The sequence below is a fragment of the Phalacrocorax carbo genome, chromosome 5, assembly GCF_963921805.1.
Source record: "Phalacrocorax carbo chromosome 5, bPhaCar2.1, whole genome shotgun sequence".
NCBI lineage: Eukaryota > Metazoa > Chordata > Aves > Suliformes > Phalacrocoracidae > Phalacrocorax > Phalacrocorax carbo.
In genome coordinates, this window is record NC_087517.1 from 18,322,550 (window position 1) to 18,350,216 (window position 27,667).

At 60.8% G+C, this 27,667-nt stretch overlaps 1 protein-coding gene across 1 annotated transcript; it reads left to right on the plus strand.

Moving 5' to 3' along the window:
- The first annotated feature begins 8,944 nt into the window (after positions 1-8,944).
- Positions 8,945-25,893, plus strand: WNT10A (Wnt family member 10A). The gene is made up of 4 exons (XM_064453311.1): positions 8,945-9,630; positions 12,475-12,737; positions 20,598-20,974; positions 25,371-25,893. Exons 1-4 carry the CDS (start codon positions 9,572-9,574, stop codon positions 25,836-25,838), a joined length of 1,167 nt encoding a protein of 388 aa, XP_064309381.1. The 5' UTR covers positions 8,945-9,571; the 3' UTR covers positions 25,839-25,893.
- The last annotated feature ends 1,774 nt before the right edge of the window (positions 25,894-27,667 follow it).

A 27,667-nucleotide genomic window follows, 5' to 3' on the forward strand; every position in this document is an offset into this window, starting at 1 on the left:
GGGCCTGTGTGTCTTCAAGCATGTCTATGAATACGTGGCAAATTGTCAGCGTGTGTGTGCGCACGCTGGTGACACTGTCCTCATGTGCCTGTGCGCGAGCATGTTCGTTTGCACGTGTCTTACTCTGTTTGTGCAGGTGTGTCTGGGACAGGGAGGACACATCCTCTTTCACCCCACATGGGTGCAGGAGGGCCCTGCAGGAAGGGAGCCGCAGAGGTGCTGGGAGATGTGGAGACCCATTTCATAAGCTGAGCAGGTCCCTTTGAATTAGAAACACTGGAGCACACCTCAAGCCCTAGGCTGCCCATCAGGGGGGCTCAGTTGAGGCAGGTCCAGTGAAACTTTGGATCACCTCTGCATTCCTCTGGAGCTATCCCAGGCTGAGGCCAGTTATACTGGGTGATTCTGAATCTCTCTGAGATGTCAGAGTGCACGGGTTGAGCCTGGTAGAGCTCTCTCCCAGCTCTAACCTTCACCAACCTCCTTCTCTGGAGTCTATCTCAGTTTTCCCACAATGGGCTGTTTTCATGCTCCTGGCTGCATAGACGTGGCTCTGGAGGTCTGGATCATGGACTAACCCTGGAGAAGATAAGTAGTTCTTGTGAGTAGGGGATCTGACCTGTGCCCTCTCTGCCATGCCCCAAATCACAGAATCTGAAGGCTGGAGACTGCAAAAGCAAAAAATGTGGAGCTGGAAGAAGCAGGAAAATGGAGCTAGCGTAGGGACAAGAGGTTCTCACTTGGAGAGAGGCATATGCCCACTGACTGTGCGGTGACTCCTCTGCACCTCCAGGATATCTCCAAGTGCCCTGCCCACCTATGGAGGAGAGTTAGCTCTTGTGGGGGCTTCCAGCTCCCTGCCACTGCTCCCTGCTGGCCCTGAGCTGGCAGAGCCAATTTAATTCCTGTGATAGCCAAGAGAGGCCCTGGCACTGGCAGATGGTGCTGGTATCCAGGCAGAGTCTGGACCTGGCCCAGCAATCTGGAGAGGGCCTAACAAGCCAGCAGAGGCCTCCCCTGTCAGCAACCTCCCAAGTCCCCAGCCCCCTAGGGGTCCCCCCAGCTCCTCAGACCTCCAGGAGCCCATCCCAGTCTGCTAGAAGCACCCCAGAAGTCCCCAGGAGCCCCTCCTCCCCCTAGTGATCCCCCAGCTCCCCAGCATTGCCCCGGGACCACCCATCCCCCAGATTCCGAGTAGTCCCCCAACAATCCAGACCCCCAGGAGCCCTCAGGAGCCCGCCACTCCCAGGCCGGGGGCGCAGCATCCCCACTGTCGCCGTGACAACCCAGGATGCGGGGCGGCCGGCGCGCGCCGGGAGGCCACCAGGGGGAGCTGCGTGACGGGACGGCGGGGGAGGGCGGGTGTCGCGGGAGGAGGGCGGCGGGGGGGGGCATGGGGAGTATGCGGGGGGGCGTGGAGGGGTGCATGGGGACCGTGGGGAGCGGGCATGGGGAGTACGCATGGGGATGCGTAGGGCGGAGACGGGGAGGTGCCTGGGGAACAGAGAGAGAGGGCATGGGGGGGTGCGTGGGGGTAGGCAGGGCGGGTCCGGGGGTGGGTGTGTGCATGGGAGGCATGGGGGAGCGCACGGGGAGGCTGTACGGGGGTGTGCATGGGGGGGCATGTGGATGTCCGGGAAATTTGCCTGGGGGTGCGTATGGGAGGGCATGGTGGGGAGCATAAAGGGGTGGGCATGGGGGAATGTGCATGGGGCTGCATGAGTGGGGCGGGGGTGCACAGGCACTCGTGGGGCTTCACAGGGATATGCAGGTGGCTGTGCATGGAGGGCTGGACTTGTGTGCATGGGGGTGTATGCGTATGGCGGCATGTGGTATTGTACTTGGGAGAAAGTGCATGGGAGTGTGCATGGGAGGATGTATGAGCCCCCCCGATTCCCTCCCAAACTCTTGGCCCCATGCTCAGTCTGAACCCAGCTCTGGGAGGCTGGTGTGAGCCAGGGGTGCACAAGGGTGTCCATGGGGGTGCCACGTGTAGCTGTGGAGTCTGGGGGCGTAGCCATACACGTGCATCTGTAGCCCAGATCGCTGGTGCTGGGCAGTTTAAATTGCAAAACTCGCAGGATATTCCCAAGGGAAAAAAAGGAAGTTTATAATATTTGGGTTAAAAAAAAAAAAAAAAGAAGAATCACAAACCTCTGTAACATTAATGGCTTCATTTTAATTTTTTTCAAATGGGAAGAGCACAGTTCTTCCTTCAATTGCCCAAGTTGAAAACAGACGGACAGATTAATTCAATCAAACTTGAAAAAAAAACCCCTCTGGACTGAGACCAAAAATAGAATGTTTTTGAAAAGAAAAAAAAAAAGCTTTTCTAAAAAGTTTGGAGTAATGCAGATAGGCCTATGAGTGGGAGGTTGAGAAACCTGGATACCAGCTCATCCAAGGGAAGGCTCAGACAGCAGCACCCAAACCCTCTGACAAACCCCTTCTTGTGGCTGCAGTCCCTCTGCCTGCTCGTTGCTGGGTGCCAAGCCGGGCGCTGCCCTGCCTGTGGAGCTGTGTCCGGGCCAGGGCTCCTGCCTGCCCAGCCCTGATCTCTCTCCCTGAAGGCCTCTGACGCTCCTTCCAGGAGCTCTGCTGCTCCCTCCAGGGAGCTGCCAGCAACTGTCCTCCTCTGTCCCCACTCCAGCTCCCAGTGACAGATGTCACCCATGCAGCCACAGAGTCACATCCACCCTGACCTGCCCGGGAGGGTCCAGCTCACCCCTGCCTGCCGTGGGGGCTCTGCTGACCCACTCCAGTCCACCGCTACCGGCTCCTGGCTCTGCCCAATTCCCAGGACAGCTCCGGTGTGTGTGATGGCCTGCTTCTGGCAGGAGGGAGCTGGGTGATGGGGAGGGGTGTCCAGGCCAGCCTTGCTGCAGCATCTCCAAGCACCCAGGCAAGAGGATGTGCTGGGACCCAGGGCACCTAAAACAGGGTGCGGACAGTGGGCATGAGCCCTCAACAGGCAGGAGATGGGGTGCACAAAGACCCCCAGGCGTGCTGTTTGGAGCTGCTGCCCATGTATGCAAGGACTCTGTGCCCCTCCAGCCTTCCCTTCCTTGACCCCCTCTGGTGTCTGGCCACTGCTCTGTCCACGCAGCAGGATGTGGGGAAGGAATTGAAGCCCCACTGTGGGTACCATCCTGCAGGAATGTCAGGGCTAGGGCACCCACACCGCCTCCCCCATGTCACTGGGGCTGGCTGTGCAGGGGGACTCCCTATGGCAGCCTCCGAGCTGTTTGGGGTGCTGGTGTGACCAGGACGCGGGGTCCCAGCCCTTGCACTGCCTCTGGCAAGGAGAGTGCATCCCCAGAGGGCCAAGCCACCAGCTGGTGCAGTGGGAAGGTGGCTGGATGAGGACTGGCCAAGCGCATCTGTGTGGCGCTGCCATGAGCACCTCTCCCCCATAGGGAGGGCTGCACGGCCCCGGGGATAGGTGGAGGGTGCTGGTCCCCATGCGGGTGAGCAGGTCACGCGGTTGCCTCAGTGGCCCCTTCTCCCGCAGCTGTCCCCTCCGGGGCAGGCATAGTCAGAGCTCCCTCCCCAGAGATGGAGGATGGCCGCTGCCTTCATTACAGGGTGAGTAACAAGGCTGTGGGGGTGGAGGGGATTTGGATAAGGTGAAGTGTTGGTAGGTAAAAACAGGACCCAGGAGTGGGGGGGGTGTCTCTGCGGTGCCCCTCTGCTGGGGTGGGATGAGGCGTGCTTTGGGGGGGCCCCAGCCCCGACATTCCTGCAGGATGGTACCCACAGTGGGGCTTCAATTCCTTCCCCACACCCTGCTGCCACTGTGGCACCCCATGCCGGGTGCCAAGAGGAGGATAAGGATGGGAGTTCTTCCTCACTGCAAGGATGCTCCCGGGGATGGCTGGAGGCGGCTGGATCCTGCCTCTCCACCCTGACACGAGGGGCACCGTGGCCAAGTGCCAGTGCTGGGCTGGCGTGCACCCACTGCCCTGGGCCCTGCCAGCACCCCAGCCCCGGGCACCCAGGAGGACTAGCCGGGCTGGCTGGGTGGCCGTGTGGTTGGCTCCTGAGTCACTGTGAGCAGACTCGGGCAGGTCACAGGGTGTGAGCCAGCAGGAGGGCAGCAATGCTGGGGGCTCCGGTGCTGCTGGGCTGGGGCAGCTTGGCACAGTGACTAACGCTGCCGCAAAAGGCAGGGTCGCCATGACCCCACGCCCAGGCCTGACTCACGCAGCTGTCGCTCCAGTCCCATGGGTGCTGCCAGGCAGGGGAGCAAGGAAAGATGTGCTGCAGGACGGCGAAGGCTGGGTGAGTGGCTGGCTGCATGGGCTCCCAGCAAACCTCTCCCTCCTCCTCCTTACTGGCTTTCATGCCCTGCTTCAGACTGCAAGCCACACAGCTCCCAGCACCTTTCCCCTCTGGCCTCCAGGTCCCAGTGGCATCAGACTGAGTGCCTATCCTAGTGCTTCTCCATCTCTGTTCATCCTCCTGTTCCACAATGTTTTGGGGTTCCCCCGTGCTTCCCCCTGCACCACTGCTCTGTGTTAGCAGAGCTGCCCCATCCTGCACCAAGCAGCTGGACCTGGCGGTCCTCGGGCCATCAGGCCCTCCAAGGCTCCGGCATGGCCAGGACTGTGCTTGGCTGGAGCAGGCTGGTCTCTCCCTGTGCTGTCCCCTGGTCCCATCCATGGGCCTGCAGCCAGTGTGTGAGATCAAGTGAGAGCAGCATGATAAAGCACAGAGACCTTTGCCCCTGCCCTTCCCTGCCATGGGTCCCTAGGGGGTCATCCTTGGGCATCCCAAAGCCCCAGAGTGATGAGCTGCGGCTCCAAGGAGGTGCCAGGGACCCTCAGTCTAGTGCCTATGAAAACCACTGCATGATTGTCCAGGGCACAGGGCTTGGAGGTTGCTTATCCCAAGGCAGAAGGGTCTAAAGAAGGGCACCTGCCAGGAGGGAAGGAGGCAACAAAGCCAGACAGCCATGGGCTGAGTGGAGAGGTGCTGGAAAGGGGTCCTGGGGGAGATGACAACAGAAAAGCCAGGCCCATTCTCCTGGGGGTGTGCAGCCTGCGGTGTTGGGTGCTGGCAGGACCTGCTCCTGCATGAGGGAAGTGGAAAGGAGCAGGGAAAGTGCAGGCAGCCTGGGGGCTGGGCAGGAGGATGTGGGGTTGTAGAGATGAAAGGTTGGCAAGATGGAGGGAAGGGCCAGAGGGCTGGTAGGGGGGATGGAGGGACAGAGGGATAGAAGGGTGGAGGAAAGGGACAATGGCAAGGAAGAGGAATGGATGCTTCCCTGGTCACCTGCACAAAGCACATGCTGGGGTACCCCATGAGCTGCTGAAGGACAAGAACTGCCTGGGTGCTTTGGCCTGGCCAGGGGAGCTCCAAGACATCTCCCCATGGTGCCCTGTGCTGGGTCGTCCCCCCCACACCTTTCCTGCCCTGGCTCTGGGGAGCAACACTCTTCGTGCCAGCTCCAATTGCTTCCTACACCCCTGACTGGCCTCTGCAGTGTGGGGCTGCTGAGGGGTGCTGGAGATGGGAGAGAAGCTGGGAGGTGGCAGGTCCCACAGCCCCATGGCCATGTGTCCCCAACCAGGGGGCTGCAGCAGTGACAAGGACAGATGAGGTGCTCACAGAAAGCCCAGCTTTTGCACTGAGCATTGATGATCTCATCAGGACCAGAGTATCCTCCACCAGTCTCACATGCCTGCCTGCGCTCATTCCTGCTTGGAGGGGCCAGATCCTGTCCTGTAGGCCCCCCCGGTTCCCTGGGCCACAATAGATGCTTAATCTTGTGCTTAAGGGATTTGCTGGTGTGACACAGAAGACTGGAGCAAAGGCCTCACCTGGCTCTTCTTCAGCCCCGGGACATTGCTGGGACATGAGGAAACAGGTCCTCCCCTGCCTACCCCTGCTGTGAGTGCTGAGACGGTGGGATGCAGCAGCCGGCCTCCTCCCCAAGTCAGCAGGAGTGTGCGAGTGAGACACCCGCTCTTGGAAGTGATTATGTCATTAAGGGCTGGAGGAGGATGAAAGAGTTTCCCCTCTGATTTGCCTTGGCATTTATTTGTGCGCAAGATCCTAATGAACACACAAACATCTGCGCTCCCGGAGCCCTGGTGCCAGGGTCCCCAGAGACATGGGAGTTGCCTTCCAGTGGGAAGGAGCCCCACTCTTACCGGGGGACCCCAAAAGGAGCCCCAAGGACACCCTCCAGTGAGTCCAGGTCAAGAGCAGTACATGCCTGGGTGTAATCCCTGGGGTGCCTGAGAAAGGAGGGGTTGTGGTGACCTGCTGGGGACATCCAAGCCGGGGAGCTGCTTGGGCGTGGGGGCTGCTCCCCTGCCTCAGAGTGCCACTGCTCCACGTCCCCTGGTGTGCTCTGCCCAGCCCAGACACCGCACCTCCCATCAGTCAAAGCCTGCAACAATGGGACAAGTATCCTATGGTGGCAGTGTGGCTGGGGTGCGTCCTGACATCACTACCAAACTCCTGTGGGACACCTCATGTCACCCGCTGGGTGCTGGGGGGGATTCAGGAGGGCAGCAGCTATGGGAGCAGCAATGCTGAGGGGATGCTGTGCAAGGAACCGCGCTGCACCCTCAGACACAGTAGGGTCTGCAACCCCACTCTTGCCAAGCTGCGTGGGCAGAGAAGTTGCAGGGTAAATGCCAGCCCCATGCCAGTTCTCCCACCTCCCCACAGCTCAGGAGCAGAGCCGGGGGCAGGAGAGCAGCCAGCACCCCCAGGACTGCAAAGAGGACCTCAGCGGGGATGCCACCCCCCTGCACCCAGAGTCCCCAGTGGGCACAGCACAGCCTTCGGGCCCAACCCCAGATTGTAACTCATTTCCCAAAGGAAATGCATTTTCCTCCCCAGTACAAACAGGAACCGACACGCAATCGGTGCTGGCAGCCCCCGCCAGTGTTGCTCTGCCAGCGCGGAGACGCGCGGTGCCCGCCCGGGGGGAGAGTGCTTTGCCAGCTGCTGCCTGGATGTTCACAGTGCGAACGCCAGCTTGGCGTGGGCTGTGGTGGCTGGGGACACAGGGAGCTGTGTGGGCACTGCCTGCCATCTCCCCCCCACCACTGTCTAAGAGGAGCCCCCCTAGCCCCAGGGTGGGGACCCAAACTCAGGGGACAGTGTCCCCATGGCAAGGGGCTGCATTGGGGCAGATGGTGTTTGCCGAGTTACCCCGGCTTTCCAAGGGCCACCTTTCTGTCCCCAAGGGAGCAGCAGCAGGACACAGAAACAGCCTGCAAGCCCCCACATGGGAGATCCCCTGCCCAGCGGGACCGCAGAAGAGAAAGGGATACCAGAGCATTGGGGTGATGGTGCCAAGGGCACAGGCATGACCTTGGTGTCCATCCCGGCAGGGCTCATGGGGAAACTGAGGCACGGGGCACTCAGTGGCTTCATCGAGGAAAGCCAGCGCCACAGCTGCAGCTCCTCCAAAGGCAGCATCCCCGTGATGCTGCTTTCCCAGCCCTGCCATGGGGCTGAGGGAGCCCAAAATGGGCCTGGTGCCTCCACGGGCTGCACCTGCCCACACACACAGAGTAACACCCCCAGCATGTGCCAGTCACGCTCACACTGCCACGCACACAGACAGGCACCCATGTGCCTCACACCAGCAGACACACTTTCCTGCAAACCCCCAGCTTGTGCCAGACACCCCGAGCCCCTGCGCAAGTTCCCTGATACTCCTGTGTGCACCCCACACCATGGGCACACTCATCCCCACTCCTCATAGTCCCCACGTATCCCACGCTATGCACACCCTTCTCCCTGTGCACGCTCAGTCCATGTTCCATGTATTTATTCTCTCCATGCACACTCACTCCCCACACCGTGCACATTCTCTCCACGTCCCACGCATACTTACCGGTGCCATGTGCACTCATCCTACACCCTGCATATGCACCCTATGCCCCAAGCACGCTCAATCCACGCTCATCCACACTGCACTCACCTCACACCCCACGCGCACTTGCATCAGGCTGTGCAGTCACCCCACGCTCCATGCACACTCACCCCCACCACGTGCAATCCATGCACCATGTCACCCACCCTGTGTCTCGCACTCTCGCTTCGTACCTAGCGTACACTCAACCACGCCACACATGCTCACCCCACACCCCTTGCGCTCACCCTGCACACACACTCCCCATGCAGTGTAGACTCACCGCGCAGTGCACGCTCCCATACTCATGCATGCTGTGCACACTCACCCATGCCACGCACAATCACCCCACGCCACGCACAATCACCCCACACCCTGTGCAGTCACACACACTTTGAGCATGCTCATGCTGTGCACATTCATTCACACCTTGTGTACACTTATCACATGCCATGCACTTACCTGCGTTGTGCACACTCACCCCGTACCCTATGCACCCTGTGCACACTCGCCCCATGTCCATAGCACCCTGCCCCATGCCCTGTGCACGCTCCCACACTCTGCACGCTCCCCCAAGTCCCCGTGAATATTCTTCTGCTCCACGCACACCCACCTCCCACCCCACGCAGTCCCCCATGCCGCGTACGCTCAGCCCTCGCCACACTCAGTCCCCACGCTGACCACGCTTCCCCGCGCCACGCACTTACCCTGCTCCCCGTGCGCGCTCCTTCACGCAGTGCCCACACACCGCACACACCTCTCCACGCTGTGCACACTCCCCCTGCTCCCCGCGCGCGCTCCCCCACGCCGTACCCGCTCCCCCCACATCCCCTCTACTCCCCGTGCGCGCTCCCCCTCGCCGTGCCCACCCCACGCCGCGCCCCCCCTCCCCGCGCCCACTCCCCCGCCGGTCGCGCCCGCTCCCCCTGGCCGGCGCTCGCCCCCCCGCCGCCCGCTCCCTCCCCGGCAGGCTGCGTGCGACACGCCGGCTCCCCGCCCCGCTGCCACCCTCTGCCCCGTCCTTCCCCCGCGGGCTCCTGTCTGGACGTGTCGGGACTCGGGCTCCGGGCGCTGAGTAATGCTCGGCGCAGCGCGATCCCAGGCAGAGCCGCCGCCGCCGCCGCTCCGCGCCCAGCGCTCCCGGGGCGCTCCGGCCGCGACCCTGCCCGCTCCGCCGGCGGCCCGGCGACACCGGGGGGCGGCGGGGGGGCCGCGGCTCCCCATGTGCCTGCGGGCTCCGCGGGAGCCGCAGCGCCGCTCGCCCGGCGAGCCCTGCCCACGCCCGCCGCGGCCCCGGAGTCCCGGGGCGCCCTGGGGAGCGGCGGGGGAGCGCGCCCCGCGGGCCGAGGGCCCCCCCGGCCCCCCGGCGCGTTCCGCCATGGGGGGCTGAGCCGGGGGGCTGAGCGCGGCGGGGCGGCGGCGGGCAGGGCGGGGGGCGCGCAGCCCTCGCCGGGCTCGGCGGGCGCCGGGGCGGCGGGAGGCGGGGGGGGCATCCCGGGAGGATGGCAGAGCCGCCCCGGCGAGCCGAGCCCCGGCGCGCAGGGAGCCAGTGAGAGGGAGGAGAGGGGAAAACACAAACAAGCAAACAACCCACAACAAACAAAGCGGGCAGAGAGCAGCGCCGAGCCCCGCCGCCCCTGCCCCAAAGGCGCCCGCCCGCCCGCAGCCCGCACAGCCGCTGCCCCAGCGAGGATGCGCCCGGCCCTGGCCCACGGACTCTGCTCGCTGCTGCTCAGCCTCTGGGTACCCAGGTAGGAGCTGCCCCCCCTCCCCAGCCCCGCCGCCGCCGCCGCCGAGCGCCCCGGCCCCGCGGGGAGGGCGCCGGGAAGCCGCCGCGCCCAGCCCCGCGCTGGGGGCGGGCTGCCCGGGGGGTTCTGGGGGGGGGTCCCGCCGCCCCGGCCCGGTCCCGCACGGCTGCAGCCCCCCCCCCCCCCAGCTCGGGGCGCTGTCAGGGCCGCTGCTCCCCCCCTCCGCCTTCCCCCCGACTCGGCGGAGCGCCGGCGGGATGCGCGGCTCCCCCCGCTCCGGGAGGTTGTCCCGTTCCCTCCCCGGCCGGAGCCGCCCCAGCGCCCGCCCAGCCTGCCTCAGTTTCCCCGCTCTCTCCGCGCGGAGGACGGGCCTCGCTGCCGCGGGGCACCGCGGAGTCCGGGGGTGGGGGGGGTGCCGGCGGGGATGCCACTGTCTTGGGGGACGGTGCCCACGGGATGGGTGCCTTCAGACTCGGCACCCCAGGGACACGCACCGGGATGGGCGATCCACCTGTGTCCCCCTCCCCGGCTCTACCGATCCCTGAAGCGAGGGGGGCAAGAGGAGGCCCCCTGCCTTCCGGAAAAAGGTCCCCTCAACACTCACCACCCCTGTTCGTCTCCATCTCCCCCGGGTGGGTAGCAGCTCCCCTCCACCCGCTCCCAAATTTGTGCACTGCGGGCAGCCAGGGGTTAACCCTGGTGCTGGTGTGAGTGGGGGGGTCGCCCGCCCTTCCCCCTCCCTCCAGCCCCTTTAAATATAATTTGTTAACGTTGGGAGTTGTATTAATTAAAGCAGCAGCCGCTGCAGCCTGTGACCTGGGGGCTTGTCACCGTGAAATCAAGTTTAAATCCAGATTTCAAGGGGGAAGAGAGCTGGGGGAGCGCTGTGTCCTCCTAGGGAGGGTGACGGTGACAGCTCCTTGCCGTCCCTGGCCTCCCTGAGCCCTGGGTGGAGCAAGAGGCAGAAGGACCTGTCCTCTGCTCTCTGGGGTCCTAGACAAGGGACCCTGCCTCAGTTTCCCTGCTGTGCAATGGGAAGAAGGGCCATAACAGCCACCCCGGATGCCCTCTGAGAAGGTGGCAGGCACTGTGGCTGGCTCAGGACAGGCAGGGGACAAGCTCTCTGCAGTGCTTGGGGCAGGAGCTTGGGGGTGATGGTAGCTGCAGACCCGCTTCTTGTCTCCTCTCAGCCAGGGCTCTCTTTGACAGTGTGAATGAGCACAGGAGCTGGGCAGAGGATTTCCCCTCCTCTGTATGAGCTTTGGAGGGATGCACCCCTTTCCAGTCACTTTCTCTCTGCTCCCTCCACCCCAAGTCTCCTTGTTGGAGTCACTGTAGATTTGCACTGGGGCAGACCCACATATCACTTGTGGAAGTGGTGGGGTGGGCATAACCCCCTTGTGAAGCTGGAGAAAGCCTGACCCTGACAGCTTCCCTTCCCCCGTGAGCAAGCTGTAATTCAGCAGGGACCCTGGGGCTGAGCCCTTCCTCCAGTGCCGAGAGAGCGCTGAGCTGGGGAAGTCAGTCCCTGGTCCCCAAGAGCTGCTTCTGTCCATGTACTTGCATCAGACTTGCAGGATTTGGGGGAGTGGAGGATGCTCCATAAGGCAGCTGCAGTCTTTCCTCCAGCATCCTCCTCCAAGTCTCATTTTGTAATTAAGGTTCAAAGGGCTGCAGCTCCCCGCTCCGCCCAGGGACCCAGCTCTTGGCCATCCCAGGGAAGAGGGAGCCCTGCCTGGAGAGAGCTCGCAGCAGGGACCAAGCTGTTCTGAGCAAGGCACAGGACGGTGCTGAGCTCCTGATGGAGCCTGCTGGAAGCTGCAGGATGCTCCTCGGCATCCCGCTGCCTACTGCTCGCTTTGCAGGTTCTATGCTTGGACACTATGGATCCCAGGATCCATCAAGCCATTCCCTGGAGCAGGGCAGACACTTCCTCCCCTTCCATCTCCCTCTCCCCATCTATGTGTCCTGTGTACCATTGTCTTGGCTCCAGGCACCTCTCTCTGGACATGCTTTGTCCATCTCCCCACACCCCATCTACCTCCCTGTTTCCCCAGGCAGCATGTTTACTTGTATAGGTACTTGCAGCCCTGCCATGGACTGTGTGTCTCCCCTTGCACCCATCCACCTGCTGGTCTCCGTGCTTCTGTGGTGGCAGGCATCAGGTCTGGTGGGGCTGCGATGTGACAGTGGATTTGGGATTGTTGCTGGGAGCTGGAGCTTGACAGTGTTCAGCAGGGTGCTTGGCTCCAAATTTCCCAGCTGAGCTAGCAGGAAAAGGCCGGTCCCTCTGGTTACCTCCCTTGTGAGGACCAGCAGTTCCAGGGGATATGGGAGATGCAGGGAGGGGATAAGCCTGCAACAGGGATGAAGCTGGACCTGGGATGGATCTCCTGCTCTGGGGTCTCCGGATTCTCCCAGGGGGAAATGCACGGTCTCTGGGGAAGGTGAGCTGGGGCAGTCTGTGCCCGAGAGTCTGCACTGAATGGCCAGGGCAGATCCCTGGGGGAACACAGAGGGGGTGCAGCCCTAGCAGATGCTGGGCTACAGAGGCAGGAAGGCCAAATTTGTCTGCCCATGGGCACAGGCTGCTGGGGTGTCCAGGCTGTGCTGTCATGGCTGAGACGATTGCAGCCCCAGTGCTGCCAGGGCATCTCCTCCTGGCTAAGCTGCTGTTGTGCCCAGGGGTTTCCCAGCCTTCTCTATAAGCAGCGGGTACAGTGTGGGCTGAGGAGCATCTCCCCTCCCCATGGGTGTCCACCCCAAGCTCTTCCCCCTCCCCAAAGGTGCAGTGGGTGGTTGGCACGTTGCTTGCTCTGAGCTCACAGGTTTCCCTTTTCTTCCCAGCTCCTGCTCCAATGAGATCCTGGGCCTGAAGCTGCCGTCAGAGCCGGTGCTGAACGCCAACACGGTGTGCCTGACCTTGCCCGGGCTGACGCGGCGACAGCTGGAGGTGTGCGTGCGCCACCCCGACGTCACCGCCTCGGCCATCCAGGGCATCCAGATCGCTATCCATGAGTGCCAGCACCAGTTCCGGGACCAGCGCTGGAACTGCTCCAGCCTCGAGACCAAGAACAAGATCCCCTATGAGAGCATCATCTTCAGCAGAGGTAAGTGCTGGACAGTCTCCTTCCTCTTCCTCTGACCAGCCCCTCCTCTCTGGAGCCCTCACAGGCTCCCATGGGCCCCTGCACAGCTCTCCCCTGGCCCAGGGGACCAGGCCAGCTCTTCAGCATCCCCGTGGACGAAGGCAGATGAAACCTCAGAAACCTCAGGGTCTCTCAGACCAAGCAGCACTGCACTGGGGCAAAGCTGGACTCTTCTCCATGCACCTTTGTACCTGTGCTGGCCCTTGTCCTGAGCTGCTCCTCCCTGCCCAGCCCCAGCTGCCCCCAAGGCTCCTTCCAGGCCCCACCGCTTTCTGGCATCTTCCCCCCATGCGGTGTAGGCTGGTGTTTGGAGCAGTGCCATGGGTGGGGTGAGTCTGAAGGTGGATGCCATGTTCTGGGGTTCAGTTTGGTGGATGCAGTGAGCATCTTGGCACATTCCTGATCTGGGGATGGTGTTTCAGTGCATCATGGTGCGCAGAAATGCCCCTAGCTAATGGGACGTAGCTCTGTGAGCCTGTCACCCTGGTGTCCTGCCTTTGTGTTGGCTCCCCAGTGCAGAGAGCTGAGGGCTGTCTGTTTTATGGGACCATGGAGCATGGTGGCATGGTGGGGCTGGGAGCTCACCTGCCCACAGATCCCCAACCTGTGCTGCTGGGAGAGCTCTCCTAGCTCTCCACAGTCTGCTGAGCCCTGGTGCAGGGTCTCCTTGTCTCCCTTGCAGGTATGGCTGGCTCTGTGTCTATCAGAAACTCCCCAGCTGATACTCCTTCCTCTCAGGGGCAGTCTTGGGGGTGCAGAGGGGCTTGTCCTGCACAGTGCAGATCAGTGTTGTGACCTGATGGGACCTTCTGTAGGACTTGATTGTATCTTCTCATCTAAGTGCCCTTCCTGAAGCCTGGGCCTTGGCACACACCAAAGGCCCTGTTGTCCCAGGCTGTGGGCAGGAGAGAATTATGTGGCGCCAGTGGCAGGCAGGCCAGGTGCTAAGGGCAGGCAAGGTGCCCAGCAAGCACATCACTCCTCCATCTCCTGAGGAAGGAGAAGACTACTAAAGATGCTGCTCACCTACCCTCTTCGGAAGCCTCCTAGCCTGGTGCCCAGCAGAGATGTGTCTCTGTCCCCACTTCCCCAAACATCCTTCCACACCCTGCAACATCTCTCCCTGGGGCTGTGAGGAGAGTCTCACAGAGAGGTTGCTAGCTTGAGTCTTACATGCCTTTGAGGGATTGTGGTGGCAGGAGCCCCCAGGCAGCTGTAGCAGGTGGGGAGATGGCTGCAGAGGGGAGCACGGAAGTGTTTTGGTGCCAGGAGGTCCCTCACGTCCAGGGCAGATGGGCAGAACCTTGCTGGAAGGGATGCTACCTTGGAGTATGCGTGGCATCAGGGCTGCGGTCCTGCCGTGGAGTGACTGCGGTGCCTGGAGGAGGGCAGTGTTTCTTCCATCTGTGAGCAGCACCCAGGTTAGGGCCTGGCAGGGAGGGTGGGGACCGTCAGCCCTGATAAGCATCGAGGTATTTCCAGGTCCTCTGAGGAATGCAGTTCACTTCTAGTCTCCTCGGGCGGCAGGAGACAACTACTTGCTGGCTCAAGTCGCTCACACACCCAGGCGAACTTCCCTGCTCCAGGTCCCACCAGGCTGGGTGAGAAGCTGCAGCAGCAGAGAGCACTGACCTTCTGCATCCCTCCCTCAGCCCAACAGGTCTGGTGGTGACTGGTGACTTGCAGCTCTTTTGTGTCTCAGGTGCCACCGCCGCCTGAGACACTCTTCCTGCTCTCAGGGCTGTGATCGAGGGGTGTGGGGACTCCCACAGCCCCTGGACTCTTGTGCCAGTTCTGAGCTCTTGGGTATGGCTCAGCCCAGGCTCCCAGCACCAGTGGGATCCCATTCTCTCAGATGGAGATGCAGCACCCAGCACCAGGGAAGGATGGAGGTCGAGCTGGAGCAGCAGAGCAGACGGGCACCTTGTGGCACTCCTGTTTTGGCATCAGAGGGTGCAGGATGAGCCCTGAACACCCAAGCCATCCCGTGTGGTTGCTTGGAGCCATTCTGGCATGAAGCAAGCCTTGAGGCTGGTGCCCTGGCCTGCTTCCAGCCCATTCGTGTCCCTCAGTAACAGAGCTGGAGCTCTGAGCTCTGCCTTGCAGCTGTTATGGACACAGCCATCAGAACTGGGTGCATTTCCTGAGCCCAGAGCCAGAGGAGAGGCTAGCAGTGGAAGCGAGGGGTGGAGGGTCTATGCCACAGGCATTAATGCATCTGATCCCCAGGGACCAGGTCTCTGCTCTGCGCCCTGCCCCATCCTTGCCTGCCTGGGAACACAACGTGCTTGTAGGATCATTGTTTGTAACCAGAAGTGACAGACCCCTTTAATCTTTCATTCCTTTTCCCACTTCTTCTGCCATCAGTTCAGCCGTGCGTGAATCTCACTTTAAATTATTTGTAGCTGGCTTCTCCCTCCCATTCTCCCCGCTTGGCTCTGCTCCCCACCTCCGCTCCGTCCTCCTGCATCTCTCGCATCCTCCCTAGCATGGGCGTGAGCCATTGTGGGTGCAACACGGTGCTTGTCCCACGCTCTGCCTGGGATCCAGGCACTCAGTGGAGCCAGGGGACTCATCCCCTGGGGACAGAGCAGGGGACAGTGGCAAATGAGTGCCTGTCTCCCCATTCTGCTGGTCTGATCCCAGAAGTTTGAGTGCAAGCCCTGGGGAGCCAGGAAGGAGCAGGGAGGCTTCCAATCGGTCAGGGCTGGGAATCTGGCAGGGCATCTGGGCAGCATAGCTGGGGACAGGGATCCTGACAGCATCCTGGACAGAGCACGGAGATGCAGCCATGCCTGAGGTGCAGGACACAGCGGCTGCAAGGCACAACAACAGGTTAGCAGAGGGTGAGCGGGGCAGGGTGCCCAGGAATTTACTACCCCCGCTCTCACAGAGCCTAATTTTTTTTTTCAGACACCCCCATGGGCTGTGGGTTTTTCTAGTTTTGTCTTTGGATGCTGCACCCTTGGGGTGTGGGGTGTCCCTTATACCCCTTGCTGAGACTCCAGTGCCATCTACAACCCCAGTCCTCCTTGGCCCATGTCCCCTCCATGTGCATCCAGGCACAGCAATGCCATTGCAAATCCTCCTCATGTCCTTCCTGGCTTCTCAGTTAGCTGCCTAGGTCCTTGACACCCTCCTGCCCATTCCCTAGCACTGTCACCCCTGCCAGCACCCTCCGCTCCTGTCCCTGGTCCTACCCCTCTCTGCTGTCTCTCCCTCTCCCTCCAAGTGCTGGCAAAGACATCCTCTTCTGGCCCCAGGGGCATACATGGGTGGATGGAGCAGTGAGGTGGAGGCAGGTGGATGCATCTGCACCAGTAACTGAGAGAGGTCCCCTGCTCCTGCTCCAGCACGATTGTGTCCATCTTGCTGGAGAGGGTGGCCAGCTGCCCCCAGTATGTCATCCCCCCATAGCATCTGTAGGCTGCTGGGCACTGTATGGCTTGTCTGGGGTAAACCATGCTTGGGTGCATGTCAAAAACGAAGCTGCGGATAGTGGTGGACCACCGAGCCCTTGTCCTCTCTGGTATGTGTGCACCCATGGGTGGGTGCGATGTCAGCAGGGCTGGGACTGTCCAGCTGCCAGGCAGGGGCTGGCTGAGGTGTGCTGAGGGATCCCTCTTCCCTGAGCATTCCCCTCTGCTCATCCCAACCCCATCTATATGGAGCTCTGAAAGAAATGGGGCACCCACAGAGGGGCTGGGTGTTCTTGAAGGCCCCCAGGGGTGCGTGGCTGGAGGGGACATGGCCCTGGAGTGCAGCATCTTGCTGTTCCTCCTGTGGCCTTTGGAGGTGATGCTTGCATGCCCTGTGCCCTCCTTAGAAGGGCTCCCTGGTGCCATCAGGTCTGTGTAGCCACGGCCAAACCTTGATTTCGTACAGCAAGGAGCGGGGAACTCCCTGCAAGGCTGGAAACGCCAGGTGCTGGGACGTAGCCAGCTGTGAGCAAGAGCTTGGGGGGGCTTTGCCATGCAGGGAAGGAGGCAGGTGCTGTTACGGCTATCCAGGGAGACGCTGCCAAGCTCAAGACCCTGGCGCCCAGCTCTGCAGAGCCCCAGCCAACCTCCAGTGCTCGCAGACTGCAGCGCCTGGCCCGGCACATCTGCAGCTGGGCTGCTGGCAAGGTTTACAGTACCCCCAGGCAAGCCAAGGGCTTTGCCCACCTGGCCCCAAAGTGCACGTGGGTGCTTCAGATGCTCAGCTGCATCCCTGTGGGTGCCCTCTTTCCCTGGACCTTCCCCCAGCTGATGGTGGTAAGCAAGACCCTGGGGACTGGGAAGCATCCCTGGAGGTGCGGGGTTGAGCCTGCCTCCCTGCAGCCCACAGAGTGCTGAGGGCTGCCGGCTCAGAGTGCTGTGGGCAGATGGGGAATGAGGGCTGCAGGCTGTCCCCGGCATGCTCAAGGAGGTGCAGGGAGGCAAGTCAGGATCTGTAGGGAGGTGTTTAGCACCTGGCGTGGGGCCAGACCCTGGCAGGTTCACCTGCAGTTTAATTAGGGAGAGGGGAGGGGAGGGAGCGGGGCTGGGGGAGAAGCAGCGTGTTGGGACTGGTGGTGGCGGGAGAAGCTCTTCTCCACCTTGCCAGCCAGTGGGGCTGGGACAATGTGCTGCTGGCATTATGGGGGGTGCTGCCCATGGAGGGGGTTGCTGAGCATCCCTGGGGTGCACCAGGACCAGGCTGTCCCACCTGCTCCCTCAATGCTACCTGGGTGCCGCGGTGGCAGGTACTGGGAGGGCATCACTGCCCAGATGTGTTGGTGAGCCATGGGAGGAAGGCCATGACTCCAGCTCTCCCTCCCCCAGCAGACCACGTTGTCCACAGCCATGCCTGAGCTAGGTCTGTTGCCTTGGTTCCGCATCCACATAAGAGATGGAGAAATGGCAGCATCCATGGCAGAGCCAGTGCCAGCTGGGGCTTGGGGTCCTGCTGAATGGCCTCCCATCTCCTGGGTGCACTTGACAGGGAAAGTTTTCCCCTGCTAAGAAAGCCACTTTGGGATCTGACCTGGGAGTGAGATTTCAGATCCATCCTCCTTGTCCAGCACAGTGCTTTAAGTACACTGCAGGCTGGATGCCGGTGGTGGTGTCAGGGTGGTGTCCTCCATTCCCTCTTCCCTGCAGGATGCAATACTTCCCCTCACACCTCCCACAGCTACAGCCTCTTCTGCGATCTGTGGAGGGATCTGGTGACTCAGACATCACCACTGAGGTCTTAGGTAGCTGGGGCAGCTGGAGAGCCTCCCTCTGAAGGGCTTGGGGCTGGCTGCCGCATGCCGCGCTCAGCTGTGGTTCGTGGAAGCTCCCACCCTCGCCAAGCCCGTGAGGCTGGTGGTTGTCGCCTGCAGCCACGTTGCTCGCTGCTTGGCTGCAATCCTCCGGGCTCTAGTGTGGCTGGGGTAGAGTGAGGAATGTAAACTGACCTCCAAGCAGAACCACACTGGAATGGCTGCTGTGGTCCTCACGCTGCCCTGGCCCCCTCCTCCCCATTGCTCACAGCGCCCCATGAAAGCAGGTGAGGGAAGGAGGGGAGAAGGCAGGGAGGAGCAGCAGGGCTTGGCAGGGTGATACTGTGCAGGGAAGTGACTACGGTGAGATGGCAACAAGACTCCCAGAGCACTGGGGTGTCAAGTCCTGAGAATAAGCCTATCCGCTGCCCGCAGCCTGGGGGATGGCAGCTCCAGGGACAAGGACCCGTGCCTCATCCATCAGCTCGTGCGTGGCTGGAGAGCAGTGGAGGAAGGAGGGCTGGGGCTTGACCCAGGGTTTCCAAGCCATGGAGGGCACCAAACGAACCCAGACTTTTTACCTGTAAGGAGACAGGCTTGCTAGACGAACTGGGTGGGGTAGAGCTTCTGTCTGGGCTCCAGAAGGTATTTTAAGGAGATGCCACATGGGAAATTATTGGTTAGGCTGGAAAAATATGTGAGAAAGAGGCTAACGGAAAGGCAGGGCCAAGAGGAGAGTGTCGCGTCAGGTGGAGGATTTGCTGCCGCCGTCCCCAGGTACTGGCTGTGCAAGGAGCCAGGGATGCTGGGTGAGGTGGCAGTGACAAGTCCCTGCTCTTGGACCATGCCCGGGTTTGTCTCATGAAGGGCTGCAGCTGACCCAGATTGTGGGGACAGAGAACTGATATGGGGAGGATTTGGGGATCCTGGGGGCCTTCCTGTGCTGTTTCTCCATCCTGATTGTTCACGTGGGGGCTGAAGTTCCCCAAATTTGGTCTGTCCTGCTCTAACAGCAATGTGGGTGTGTTGCAGGCGCTGCCTGCCAGCACTCTCCCCAGGGAGGCTGCGCAGCGTACGCACCAGCAGCCCCATTACCTGCCCACTGAAAAATGTTGTTCAACTTGTGCATGGAAAGAAGCAGGCTGAGAGCAAGCTTGTCCCACACCGAGGGGAAGCTGGGAGAGGCTCCCGCTGGCTTTTAAGCAGCGCCTCGTTAATTTTTTAAATGCACCGGTGTCAAATTAACACACAAAAGAGCAGCGTGACTTTAAATGCAGGTTTCCGAGCTGTGTTTCATTTCCCTTTAATAAGATCATAGTGTTTGCTCGGCGGGCGGCAGCGAACCACCGAGGAGACATGTGTGATGGGGAGCATTGCCCAGGATGGGCGACGGCGACAGGGAACAGTTGTACTTTCACCTCTCATGACTCTGCAGCGCATGCAGGGAGCTGGCAGAGCTCCTGCCCGGGATCTGTGCTTTGGGGTACTCGCCCCAGACCCCCATTTGGTGGCATGGCTCTGTTGGGAGAAAATGCCCCCAAACCCCTCATCTGTTCAGCCATAGCAAAGCCAGGGCTGATCAAGGTGCTCTTGTCCGATGGAGGGGGAGAGGCTGGTGAACTCCAGCTATTTATTTAGTCATATGTGAAGCCATGGCGCAAAATCTGGCTCTCCCTCCTTCCCCTCCATGTGCTGGGGCCAGTCACTGCGCACTGAAGCAAAGGGCACTGCGGGCTTCCCACTTGGCCCAGGAACCACAAATAAAAATATTACTTTGCATATTCGCAGGTAGGGGAGGCTCTTCCCCAGGCTGCTGTGAAGCCAAGTGGCCTTCAGGCAGACCCCGCTCGTAGCCCTGTGGAGCCCATGCTGTGGGACCCATCCCTCTCCCCATCCGCCTCATCCCCAGCTAATGACACTTGTGGACGTCCTTGCTCCCCGGTGTTTAACGACAACCAGCTGCCAGCCCTGGCAGTGTGTGGTGTGGTCACGGCATGCTCTAACTAACTAGGGATGCTTGATTTTTCCATTGTGGTATCACATTTAGAGCTTCTTGCGGGAGCTGGCGGGGCTTGGGGAGGGAGGGGGTACGGGCAGATGGATGGGGCTGGACAGGCAGTGCTGCCTGCTCCTGTTATTGCCTAATTCTGCACCCTGTGGGTAAGCAGGAATGGCCCATTCCTCAGCAGAAGTGTTCCTCAGCCAGAATTATATTTAATATATTTAATATAGTGGGAAACTGAGTGGAGGGGAGGGAGGAGAAGCTGCCTTTCCCATCAGAGCCATAACGCTCTGATGAGCAATGCCATGGTGGCATTTCCCAGGGTCATGTGAGAGCAGGGTGATGGTGGGAGCTGGGGTCCCGTCCAGAGCAGGGCTGGGCATCAGGGCAGCAGAGTGTCCTGGTGGGGATGGGGCTGGAAAGCACTGAAGTGAGGATTCGCTCGTGGTCCAGGTGAGACCTGGTGCATTAGGACAAGGCAAGGCACAAGCCAAACCTCCAGCTGCCTACACCCCAGCAGCTGCTGGGCTCATCCAGCTCCCTGCAGGGATCACACTGCCCAGCCTGAGTCCCGCTCTCTCCTTCCTCACAGGCTTTCGGGAGAGCGCCTTCGCCTACGCCATCGCAGCCGCCGGCGTGGTGCACGCCGTCTCCAACGCCTGCGCCCTTGGCAAGCTGCAGGCCTGCGGTTGCGACCAGAAGCGGCGGGGCGATGAGGAGGCTTTTCGGCGCAAGCTGCATCGTCTCCAGCTGGAGGCCATGAACCGCGGCAAAGGCATGGTGCACGGGGTGCACATGGAGCACATGCCGGCTGAGACCCCCGGCCTCCAGGACTCCTGGGAATGGGGAGGGTGCAGCCCCGACGTGGACTATGGGGAGAAGTTTTCCAAGGATTTCCTCGACTCCCGGGAAACCTACAGAGACATCCACTCCCGCATGAGGCTGCACAACAACCGCGTGGGCCGGCAGGTAAGCAGGGCACTGGGCAGGGGTGTGGGTCGATGGTGGCAGGGACAGGGTCCCCAGGACACACACAAGAGGTCTGTGAGGGCTCGTGCTGGCTGTGGTGGGACATGTGTGAGCATGGGATTGCCCCCAAGGCAACCCCTCTGCCCAGTTTTGCCCAGAGCAAAGGCAGTGGCACAGCCCTGCTGCTGAGCATCTCTGCTGGGGAGGGCAGCTCCAAGCATCGCTGCTGTTCCTCTGACAAAGGACACTTCCACAGGCCACTGTCACCTGTGGTGCTATGGGGATGGCACAGCAATGAGTCCCGCTCCTGCCACTGAGGGACTGGGTGAACTGGCATTGGGCAGCTGCAGTGTGAGGGAGCTGTGGCTGGGGAGGAGAAGGTCACTGCTGTGGTCTGAGAAGGCAGATGCTGCAATGCACTGTCCCAGTGAGGGGACACAGCACAGCCTCTGCAGCTCTGCCTCTGGAGGGGGAGCCTGTGCCCTGAGGAAACAGATGTAAGCAGGACTGAGTCAGGCAGCCGGTGCCTGTGCTACCTGGGAAGTGCAGCATCCCCTTGGGAGCAGAGGTGACATCCCACAGCCTCATCCCCCAACTCCAAGGGGGTGCTGGAGCCTGCCTGGGCGAGCAGTGCAGCCTCCCCTCCATTCTCATGATGTCAGGTCTCATTAAAGGTGCTAATTAGTAGCGCTCTCTGTCTGGAAGCTGATGTTTAAAAGCAGCCTGACATTGGAGACAAGAAGCGTGCAGGCAGGAGGGGCTGGGAGGATGGCTGCATTTCTCTGCTTGGCTTTGCTCCCAGCAGGTTCTAGGGAGATGCCATCCCATGGATCCAGAGGGGCATTTGTCCTGAAGACCCCAATGACACACTGCCAGGGCCATGCAGAGGGGCGTGTAGTGGCTGTGGGAATAAGTAATTAAAGATCAGAATTCTACAGGGAGTGTTTCCCTGGGATGGCTCAGCCATTTGGACGTGCCTCTTGCTTTGAGCAAGTTTAAAGCCAGCTGTGAGATGGGGACGCTGCAGAGCAGGACCTTGATGTGTGCCCTGCCCTGGTGCTGGAGCTGAGCTTTACCACCCTGAAAAGCCGTCCCAGTTTGGCCAAGCTGTAAATGCCCGGGGAAAGCCAGAGCTTTTTGCTTGTTTGGCTTTGTTTGCTTGCATGTGGTGAAGGCTTGCTCAGCATTAGGCAGGTAAATCCTCTGCAGGCTGCTCTGCTCTACGCCAGGCAAGACCCCCAATCCCAATTTTGGCTGCAGGGCTCATCCTGGCTTTCCTCCAGCTCTGCCTGCCCCAAACCACTAGTACTCTTGGCAGTGCTCAGAAATTTGGGGTCTGTGTTGTCTGTTTCCCAAGGGAAGCCCCACAGCCCCCTGCAGAAGGAGAGGAAGGTCAGAGAGGAATATTTGCTCAGGGGGGATGTCACCATGCGGTGCCTGTGGGATCCAGCAGTAGGAAAAATACCTGGGATCTGCCTGTCCCCGAGGGCAGGTAGGCATGGGACTGGCAATGTCAGCTTTTAGTGGCTTCGGAGACAAGAGCTGGACTGATGGAAGAAGCCTGGGAGCTGGAAGCAGAGGCAGAGGAGGACCCAAGAGCTAAAGGAGGGGATGGTACCAGAGCAGGTAGGGAAGCAATGGCTGGACAGGCTGCCCAGCTCAGGGACCCTGTTGAGATGAGGGTGTGAGCCCGTCTGCAGGTCAGGTTGTGGGTGCCGTGCATTGGAGCAAGGAGACGATGCTGTGCCTGGTCTGTGCTTGCCGGTGCCATGCTTATTACCAGGGCTGCACCTTGCTGTCCACATTGCCTGGGGATGGGTTCTCCACCTCCCTGCCTGCTCTTTTAGCAATGCTGTGGGTCCCACATCCACCCAAGCCCTCCTCACTCCTAGGACCATCTTTCTCCTGTAATAAGGAGCAATCTGCTGGGATTTCCCAAAAAAGGAGTGGCCATACTGGATGCAGCAGCTCTGTGGTCCTCTCTTCCAAGTCCCGAGGCTTGAATCCCTTGAGCAAAGCAGTGATATGGACAAGCACGCCATGTGCCATGCCTTGCCATGCGCCATCCCTCTCCGTGCACTGAGCAGCTGCAGCAGCCAGGGCTCTCTAGCATCTCACTGACGCTGAGCATCCTCTTCACGGTCCCTGTGTGTCCCAAGGGTGCTCTGCACATGGGTAAGCCTGGCTCCCAGCTCAGACCCTCCAATGCCAGGCAGAGGTAACAGTCCCAGCAATGGTCACATCCAGTGGCCATGGGTGTGGGTTTCTGTAGTGTAGTGGTTATCACGTTCGCCTGATATGCAGAAGGTCCCTGGTCTGAAACCAGGCAGACACACGCTGATTTTTAACTCTTTTGCATCCAGCTACAAAGCTGGGGAGGGGATTGCATCTGCAGGAGATGAGCAGCATCCTCTGACAGTGGCAGTGGTCACCTTAGTCTTGAGTTGGAATAGTAAGCCATGGGGCAACCAACAAAGGGTTGCCCCAGGGATTCCTATTCCAACTCAAGACTAAGGTGGGTGTCCTGCAGCCCTGGAAGGGAGCAAGGAGGAGCAGGAGCATGCAAGAGGCTTTGCAGGTCCTCCTAACCTGCCAGATCAGAGAGCAAGAGAGGATGAAAGGCAGCCAGGAACTACCCATTACCCTCACAACAAAGACCTACGATAAAGCTCTTATGAGCGTGTCTGGGAGGAGCTGGGAATGTGCGAAAGAAAGCACCGGCAAGTCCAGGCATGTGCTGAACCCGGGTGTCTGTGAGATGGGAGAAGGATGTGGCCGGGTAGGGGTGGATGGAGGAGATCTGATGGCAAAAGCATGAGGCTGAGGCTCAGTTGGGTCCTTCTTGGGTCTCCCAGTTCTGACAGGATCCTGTACCCGCTGTGCTGCCCATGCTGGAGGGAGAACAAGCCATCCCTGGGCAGGGATGGATGGGTGCTGTGGTGCTGTGGGTCGGGATGCTCAATGGTGATGGCTTGGGTGACGGAGATGGCATACACACACTGCCTTCTCCAGCCCCTGCTGCGACCAGCCATAGCCCCAGATGAGCCCCTGTCCAGCTGTCACTCCACTGTCCCCTCCACCCTGGCGGTGACCATCCCAGCCGTAGCCCTATATGCAGATTTTCCCTGGTCCAGCCAAGGGAGCAGGGAGGGAATATGGGAAAGGATGGAGTCATGGTGCCAGTGTGTTCCTGTGGATGGTGGCAGGGATGGTGGCGAACAGCTGGTGTTCCCAGCTGGCACACCCAGGGCACGGCAGAGAGGCCAGGCAGCTCGTTACCTGCAAGGTGGAGGCTGTTCCCAGGAGGAGACAGGACTCTAGCCAAACTCCAGCCCAGCCCAGACCTCTCCACCGTGTGCCCTGAGCTCCAGGCGTGTTTCCCTGACCTGCCTTCATTACCATAACTGCTTAGCAACGGGGAGATTTACTCAAAAACAAGAAAACAAGGAGTAAAAACTACCCACCCCTATCAAAACTCGGCACTCCTTGCACATGCGTTCCCTCCAGGGAGGGCGCAGGAACAGGCAGCGTGTGTCAGGCGTGAAGCTGGGCAGCCGGGTAGGGCTGGCATCATGGGATGGGACCATGCACAGGGCCACATGTCCCCTGGGCTCACCCCGAACCCTGGTGCATGGTGCTGGGTGGGGGATCAGTCTCTGATAGTCTTTGTAAGCCCCAGCCCAGCTCGCACACTGGCCCTCGCAGTGGGTGGACATGTGGTACTAGCCTTGCTGTGGCCTTCCAAAACTTGTGAGCATCTCTGATCCCTGCTTGACATTTGGGTGATGGCAGGAGGCAGCACCTCAGCCCCTCAGTGCTGCACCCAGGGCTCCCTCAGGAAAGCAGGCAAGAGCCAAAAGCAGAGCTGCTCCTGGGACTTCCAGAGCTGGGGCTTTAAAGAAGGAAAGCTCTGGGGAGGGAAAAGCATCCCTCCTGTGTGCCCCGCTTGCAGTGCTCCTGAGTGGTGAGGTGTGGGGGGACCCCTGCGCTGGGAGCCCCAGTAGGGCTGCAAAGATGCAGCTGTGCCGGCTTCAACTGGGGTTCATGGTCAGGTTGATGCTGCTGGAGCCAAGCAGCGGTTGAAGGTGAGGGCCAGACTCCTTGTCCTCCCTAGGGCTGGGTGGCTCACCCACTCCTTTAGGGGCTGGTCCCTCACTGGAGTATAAAAGCCATTCGGTCCTACCAGAATGGGAAGGGACAAGGTGAGGGACGTAGGTGAACCTGGGCACAGCAATAGGGTGCAGCCTTGCTGGCTTTGCAGCTCCAGGGCTCTGATCGCTGCTTGTCTTGGCCAACTGTCATAGTGCCAACCCATATAGAGAGTTGTGATGGCTTCTCCGGCCCACAAAAGACATCTCCTCAGTGCTAACCCCTCTGTCCTCCCCTCCCCACCCAGGTGGTGATGGACAACATGAGGAGGAAGTGCAAATGCCACGGCACCTCGGGGAGCTGCCAACTGAAGACCTGCTGGCAGGTGACACCCGAGTTTCGTCTGGTGGGGTCCCTGCTCAAGGACCGCTTCTATGGGGCCACCCTCATCCGACCCCACAACCGCAATGCTGGGCAGCTGGAGCCGGGCCACGCTCGGCATCGCCGCCGGGCCAGCATCAGCGAGCTGGTTTACTTTGAGAAGTCACCCGACTTCTGTGAGCGGGAACCAGCCCTGGACTCCTTGGGCACCCAAGGGCGCCTGTGCAACAAGACCAGCCCGGGCATGGACAACTGCGAGAGCCTGTGCTGCGGCCGTGGGCACAACATCCTGCGGCAGACCCGCAGCGAGCGCTGCAACTGCAAGTTCCACTGGTGCTGCTTTGTGGCCTGTGAGGAGTGTCGTATCACCGAGTGGGTCAGTGTCTGCAAATAGCTGGGCAGGGATGGGTGCCCACCCCAGGGTGCCAGGGACAAGCACACCTGCCTGCAGGGGGGGAGGGAGATGGGGATCGGCGCTGGGGGGGAGATGGAGCCGTGGTACCCGCTTCCCTCCACTCTAGGGGGAGTGGGAGAGGAGATGCTCGGCACCCTCCAAAATCAGCACTTTGTCGTCACCCGGGGAGGGCAGGGCTGCCCGCTGCCCACTGCCTGCCTGGCCCCACACGAGAGCACCAAGGCTCGTGGCTCCGGGGAGCACACAGCCATGCTGTACAGACCGCCGACACCAGCACTGCTCGGGGGCGCGGAGGGTGGGCACGGGGGTGGGGGAGCACCTGCTGGCACCCAGCGGGGCAGGGCAGGGTGGGGTGGGGGGACAGCAGGGCATGGGGAGCCCAGGGTGGGGGGGCGGGGAACACACACGCACTGGCACCATGCACAGGTTCCTCTGGCCGCCTGCGAGGCTGTACTTTGAGCAGGATGGGGATGGAGCATCCCGTGGGATGGAGAGGGGGCACAGCTCCCCACGCTGGAGCTTGCCTCTGCCAGGGCAGAGCTTGGGCCGTAGCATCGTGGCCAGAGGGGAGGGTGCCCGGGGCTGTGCTGTGCGTGCCTGTGTTATTGTATGGTAAGTTATTTTGTGATTGTGAATAAAAGTGGATTGGAGACAGCATGGAGTATTTTGGGGTGCAGCAACCTGCTCTTCCTGCTACCTGGGGCTCTCCGCTCCTGCAGGTGGCTAGAAGGATGGAGGGGGACCCTCAGTACTGCCTACCCACTTGTGCGAGACTTTCTCCCTGGTGCTCTGCTGTCATCCCATAATAACAGTCCTAGTAACTGTTTGCAGACTGGCGGGAGGTGGGGACCACCTACAAGCACCCCAAGCCCTTGCAAGGTGGCTGCTGGGAGGCTCCTGCCCAGCTAGATGCATGCTGGACCCCATCCATCCTGCGGGAATCCTGGCTGTTGGCCCCATGCCTGTGGCCATGCCAGGGCTGGGGACTGTGCTGCTGTCCCCTGCCCTCCTGGGGAAGGATGCTGGGGCCAGAATGCAGAGAGAGGGGAAGGCAGCAAGGATGGGCCAGGCAGTGGGGGTCTGTAAACGGTACCTCGCTGTGGTGGTAGGGAGGGCATCCATCTGGCTGCAGCAGCCTGCAGGGGCCAGGCAGTGAATCATGCTGCTGGTATCTCCTGGCTGATAACTTCCCAGCTCCTCCAACGGCTGCGCATCCCTCGGGGCTATGCAAAAAAAAAAAAAAAAAGTTAATAAAAAAAAAATCGAGAAGGAAAATACCAGGCTGGAAGGAAGCAAGCGCCCCGGGCCCAGAAGGGAGACGCCCCGTGGCCTCATTTTGTAAAGCTGCAGGGAGCTGGGTCAGCTGGGATGGATGCTTTGCCCTCCAGTGCCCCCAGGCAGGACAGCTGACTTTGCCCCTCCAGGAAGGACTGGGTGGATGGCATCCTTGCCCCTGGAGCTAGCTGTGTTTTAGGGGCCGAGAAGAAGAGGAGGGTGCTGGAGGTGATAGAGGGAAGCATGTGGCCTTGTGGCACCTGTGCAGCTCTGTCTGCCAGTGTAGCAGGGACAGCGGGGCGTGCAGCCACCTCAGTGGCTCTCAGCAGCAAAGACCTGGGGCTGGTGACCTTGCAGAGACAGGATCTTTGCTTGGGGCTCAGGGCACCCGGCTTCACTCTGTGGGGTGTGAAAGCAGTGGTGTTTCTGCAGAGTGGGTTTGCTCTGGCAGGGCATGCTCCAGCAGTTCATTTTCCCTCCTAAGGTCCTGCTTTTCCATCTCCAGCAATATTCATCTGCAATATCAGGACCCT